The sequence below is a fragment of the Myotis yumanensis genome, unplaced genomic scaffold (assembly GCF_028538775.1).
Source record: "Myotis yumanensis isolate MYYU_CA2020_CCGP unplaced genomic scaffold, mMyoYum1.0.hap1 SCAF_21, whole genome shotgun sequence".
Taxonomy (NCBI): Eukaryota; Metazoa; Chordata; class Mammalia; order Chiroptera; family Vespertilionidae; genus Myotis; species Myotis yumanensis.
The window spans coordinates 3,498,451-3,504,476 of record NW_027223772.1 but is presented as its reverse complement, the minus strand read 5'-3'; the positions used below and the strand labels follow the sequence as shown (position 1 = coordinate 3,504,476).

Below are 6,026 nucleotides of genomic sequence, written 5' to 3'. Positions count from 1 at the left end.
CTTATTTTTAAACTGGCCTTTTCCCTTATCACGTGCACAGAAATCCTGGATGCACTTTAAAACTTTTACATTTAACTTCTATCATCTAGCTGGGGCGATCTCCACAGGAAGGGCCCAGCTCCCATCCAGAGTCGCAGCCACTGCCGGCCCCCCGGGTGTCCGGGCCTCCCCCCGGACCCAACACCGCCGGGGGCCTCGCTGCTCCCGCCTCCCCCGAGCAACACGCCGGCCTCGCCCCCGGGCTCCGCCCGGCTCCGCTCGCTCGCCACAAGCCCGGGGGCCGACGCCCACCCGCCCAACCGAAGTCGTGGAGCCACACAAAGGACGGGAGAGGGCAGGCCCCCTCCCTCCACACTCACACACTTTCACCAAACATTCACTCAGAGTTTAAACAATAACAACTTCCCAACTCCTGAGGCAGCTCTACATCCTCCCCCAATCTCCTTGAACTGATCAATCACAATACCCAAAGGAGCAGTCTGAGTCCGTCCCATAACATCCGTCCAATAAGTCCACAGAAAACAGAAAAACACAGACACAGACCAACAGGGCCCCAAAGAACAGCCTTCCAACTCCATGGAAGCAACTAGACGATGGTATTATGCCAAACCTGCGGGAGCGACCCGCCTCGTCTCAAATCCGCAAGAGGAAACCACATCCCTCGTGAGGAGAATACACATTCCTCAAATCCATGAGAATACACATTCCTCGTGGGGAGCAGAACGTCTTCTAACTCTCCCCCGCCTGTGGTCTTTCACAGCGCATCCGCCTAGACCCCTCAGGCACAGATTCCAGAAGTGAGCTCACACAGGACAGATAAAGAACAAGTCCCTGAACAGAGGCAGTAGAAAACTGCCTAGGAATGCTTCTCTTCTACCTTTTTTAAAAGATAGGCCAGATTCGAACCTTTAGCCAGTCCGAGTTTTGATGGTGAGTACCATCTAGAAGCCATTCCTCCAGATACAGGCCAAGTCCCTTAGAGATATCACACAGAACAGAATACACAACACACAGACACTTACTGCGGCCAAGCAGACTCTAAGGACTGGGGGGTCCCTACATGGTCTTGGGAACCCTGGGCGAGCCCCCAAATATTATGCCCAGATTTCAAGATCCCTAAGAAACCAACATCAGGGAGCCAGCCAGTCCAATGCAAAAGCATAAGAGTCTGTATTTCAAGCTAGCTTGAGCTCCCCGTCCACCAGACTGACTGACACAATGGCAAGCCAACTGGCCGAGAGACAGAACCCCGCGTAGAGACGGGTTTTATAGGGGGGGTTGGAGTAAGGGGAGGAGAAAGGACTGTGCTCTGCCGATTGGCCAGGTGCAAGTCGCTGTCTTGCTCCTGGGTGTGGCTAGCAGAGTCTTAGACTTCCGGGAAGAAGCTCCTTGCCAAGCACGTGGCCAAGGTAAGATGGAGGACGTAGCCCTTACCCTGGGGCAAGATGGAGGGCGTAGCCCTTACCCTGGGGCAAGATGGAGAACCTAGCCCTCGCCCTTTCATTCCAACCAGTTGGAAAGTATTCAACATTGCAAGTCAAAAATGCAAGTTAAAAGTTAATATTTTCATACATTAACACCAATTTTTAGAAAGAGCCCTAACTGGTTTGGCTCAGTGGATAGAGCTTTGGCCTGCAGACTGATAGGTCCCGGGTTCAATTCCGGTCAAGGGCATTTACCTTGTTTACAGGAGGCAGCTGATCAATGTTTCTAACTCTCTATTCCTCTCCCTTCCTCTCTATAAAAAATCAATGAAATATATCTTAAAAAAAGAAAGAAAGAAAGGTTTCAGTGTGTGGGTGACCTTTTCAGCTGTTCCCATATTCCAGGGAATGGATTAATCAGAACAAGAAAAGGATGTTGATATCCTTTGATCAATTTATTTTGGGGGTACAAAATGCCATAGGGAAATGCAATTTTTTCTTTAGCTGCTTATAGCTTCATTATTCTGAAGCGTGACAAAATGTCAACAAAATAAACACCAGCCTTTGAATATTACTTAAATTGAGAAAATACAATGAAACACTAGTGCCAAGTGCCTTCAGAAGCGAAAAGGAATCATACCTAGGAATTAGTGTTAACGGGAAGGACAACGAAGCACATGACCCTATTCCTGTATAATTCCCTAGGAAACCTTTTCAAAAACTGTCCAGGTGCTGATGATAATGAGATTTTTCCCTAAATTCTCTTTGTTACAATGATATTTGTGCCATAAATAAAAATTGAAGAGCAATGAAATTGGAGAATCAAAAACTACAGGTTTAGCAGTGCGTTTGTATACTGACAAAGGCTAAAAACTAGTCTCAATAAGGCAGATGGAAAGCTCCATCATCCGGCTTTTGTGCAGGAAAAAACAACAAACTTCAACAACACGGCAAACACAAGCACAAGGAGGAAATGCGGCGCGTGAGTTCCGGCACGGCCTCCGGAAACGCCTCACTGCGTCTGCGACGAGGCCGGAAATGACGCAAAATCGCGACGCCGGCGCCCGCCCCGGCGGCCGGGGTGAGGTTTAGGTGCTGTCTTCAGAGACAGCGGGCTTTCCGATGGTTCCAGCTCAAGCATCATGACGGGGAAGAAGTCTTCCCGGGAGAAGCGGCGCAAAAGGAGCGGCCAGGAGGCGGCGGCGGCGCTCGCGGCGCCGGACCTGGTGGCCTCGCTGGGCGGCAGCGACGGCGCCGGCGGCGGGAACGCCGGCTTCCCTGGGAGCGGCGCCGGCGGGGGCAGCGGCCCGGAGCGCGGCGAGCGCCGGAAGCGGCGGAGCACGGACTCGGCCTCCGGGGTGCCGGGCTCGGCGCCGCAGGTGCGTGCTCGCCTTTCTCGCCCTGCGTTTGGGGAGGATGCGGGTGACCGTCGGGGAGCGCCGGCTCCCGTGCGCGCTGGCCGCGGAGGTTCCGCCGCGCGGAGGGGCGTGTCCCCACGGCCCGGTGCGCCCCGCGCTCCCACGTTTCAAACTTCAGGTCCCTGAATTTGCGGGTGACAAACTGATTGTGCTTTTGGCTCCCTTCACCCCTGTGTTCTCCCGTCTCCCTAAAAAGTACGAGTAGAGAGCCAGCCTTTACCGCCCGTGCCAGCCTTGCTTTGCCTCTCTTCACAGCTTCACCTTTAACAGGTGGCGATGAACTCCGCACTGCAAGACGGGGAAACTGAGTCAGAGGTTAAGGACGTCTGCCCAGTCACAGTTGGTTACCAGCGTCTAGAATTGTGTCCAGTGTCTGACTACGTAAAGGACATGTTCTTTTTTTAAAGTAACATTTAATTTATATTTTATTTCTTTGAATATATTTTTATTGATTTTAGAGAGGAAGGAAGAGGGGGAGGGAGATAGAAACATCAATAATGAGAGAATCATTGATTAGCTGCCTCCTGCAGCCCCCACTGGGGATCAAGCTCTGCAGCCCGGGCATGTGCCCTTGGCCAGAATCGAACCTGGGACCCTTCAGTCCGCAGGCCCATGCTCTAAAGGACATGTTCTTTATGTTCCATCGACCTGCCAAGATACCGCTGTTTTTAAGAAAATCGTTTCCTTAATAGTATATTATAAAGTGTGCACAAATACATACTTAAAACTTATACAACACAGATATAAAGGGGAAAGCGTGGCAGGCGCTCTTTAAGCCTCCCTCCCCATTAATAGTTTGATACCCAGTCTCTTTATTAATTCTTACCAGACGTGTGTACTTAAATTTCTACATATAAGCCTTATTGTGACATCGCCCCCATTGAATTGGATAATACGGCTGCATTGTTGGGATGAGGGGCCTTTATATATGCAATTGCTTCTTTTTTAATGGCTGCCCGATATTTCATTGTGTCTTTATTGATGAATATTTAGGTGTTCAGTTTTCTTGCTGTTGCAGAGATGATACAAAAGTGAACACCCTTGTACATGTGTCATGTGCAAGAATTACTTTTACTTTAGATTGGAGTCTCAGAAGTGAAATTGCTGGGTACCTCTTCTGGACATTTTATAATGAATAGAATCATATTGCATGTGGTCTTTGGTGACTGGCTTCTTTCAGTTAGCATGTTTTTTCAAAGTTCATACATGTTGATACTCATATCAGTACTTCCTTTTTATGGCTGAATAATATCACATTTGGTTATTCCATTCGTCACTTAATGGACATTTGGATTGCTTCCACCTTTTGGCTATCCTATACAATAATCCTATATAATAAAAGGCTAATGTGCAAATCGACTGAACAGCAGAACAATCGGTTGCTATGATGCACACTGACTACCAGGGGGCAGACGCTCAACGCAAGAGCTGCCCCCTGGTGGTCAGTGCGCTCCCACAGGGGGAGCGCAGCAGTGGTGGCTGGAGCTTCTCCCACCTCCACAGCAGCGCTAAGGATGTCCAGTTGACGGCTTAGGCCTGCGCCCCCCCCCCCCGCTCCTGGACTTTGTGCACCAGGCCTCTAGTCTATGAATAACGCTGCTATGAACATTTGTGTACGAGTTCGTTCTTTTTTAGTGGGGACATTTGTAATATTCTACCAATATGTATATTTGCCATAGGTTTTGGAGTATAAATATGATTGGGTTAAGGAAATTTCAATTCCTAGTTCCATGAGGATTATAGAGTTTTATCCAATGCTTTTATGGCATTCTGTTGAGATGATTACATAGTTTTCCTTCAGTAATAAGATAATGTAATTTTATTGATGTATTAACTAATATTGAACTATCCTTGCAGTCTTCGAGATATCTACTAGTATTTGGTTTGTTGGTTTGGTTGTACTTGGCTTGAATTCAGTATTTTTACTTTTAATTCAGTCTATGTTCCTAAGTTAAAGCAGCCTGTGGGTTTTATTTTTCTTGTTATCTTCTCTGGTTTTGGTATCAAAATTCTGCTTGCCTCATGGATTGAGTTGAGAGCCTTTCCTTTTTTGTCCAAACTTGACTATTGACCTATACAGCTTACATCAATCTGTGTCTAGTAGGTTTTTTTTTCTCTCTTAACTCTTATTTTCCAAATTCTATGATAGTTACAGATGTATTTAATTTTCCCACATTCTCTAGATTCAATTTTGGATATCTTAAAATAGTTTCCATATCTTTAGTATTCTGTATCATGATGCTCAGACCAATAATGCTAAGTTGTAAACATTTGCATACAGAGCTAAACCCTATTTCTAAGAAGTAAGTGTATTTGTGAAGGAAAAAAAGAAATTATGTTAGTCATATAGATAACATTTCAGAATTCCAAGAGTGCCATTATATTTATTGTGTTTTGAGTTCCTATTTATTTATGTTTTTATTAGTAACAGTTTATGGAAATATTCACAGACCATACAATCTCCTCATTTCAAGTATGCAGCTCAGTTGTTTTGAGCAGTTGTGCAGTCATCACTACGTTCAATGTGAAAATATTTTTTACCCTCCCCCCAAAAAACAACACCCTATGTGTACATCTTAGCTGTTTCAAAGACGCACCCTCACCTTGTTCCCTCTCTAGGCAACTACTTATCTACTTTCTATCTCTATAGATTTATTGATTTTCCTGTTCTGGGCATTTTATAATGAATAGAGTCATATTGCATGTGGTCTTTGGTGACTGGCTTCTTTCACTTAGCTTGTTTTTTCAAAGTTCATACATGTTGATACTCATATCAGTACTTCCTTTTTATGGCTGAATAATATCACATTTGGTTATTCCATTCGTCACTTAAGGACATTTGGATTGCTGCCACCTTTTGGCTATTATAAATAACGCTGGTATGAACATTTGTGTACATGTTTTTTTGCATAAGTTTTTGTGCAGACGTGGTTACATTTATTTTGGATATATATCTAGGAATGGAATTGCTGGGTCACACAGCAACTTCTTGAGGAATTGCCAAACTGTTTTCCAAAGTGGCTGCACCATTTTATATTCCTACCAGCAATGTGTGAGGGTTCTAGTTTCTCTACATTCTTACTAACATTTGAAATATTTTGTAAGCCATTAGAACCAGAGTTGACCTCCTTTACTTTTTCAGTCTAATTATAGTATCCTTCTAAGTAGGCTTTTTAAAAAACCA

At 45.6% G+C, this 6,026-nt stretch overlaps 1 protein-coding gene across 1 annotated transcript in view; it reads left to right on the top strand.

Annotated features, from left to right (window-relative positions):
• Positions 1-2,493: 2,493 nt before the first annotated feature.
• The window catches only part of CAAP1 (caspase activity and apoptosis inhibitor 1), a 30,176-nt gene continuing 26,643 nt past the window's right edge, over positions 2,494-6,026 (top strand). Inside the window, exon 1 of the mRNA XM_070400854.1 lies at positions 2,494-2,803. Within this exon, the coding sequence (XP_070256955.1) occupies positions 2,567-2,803 (237 nt within the window). The 5' untranslated portion in view covers positions 2,494-2,566. The remainder of the gene's footprint in view (positions 2,804-6,026) is intronic.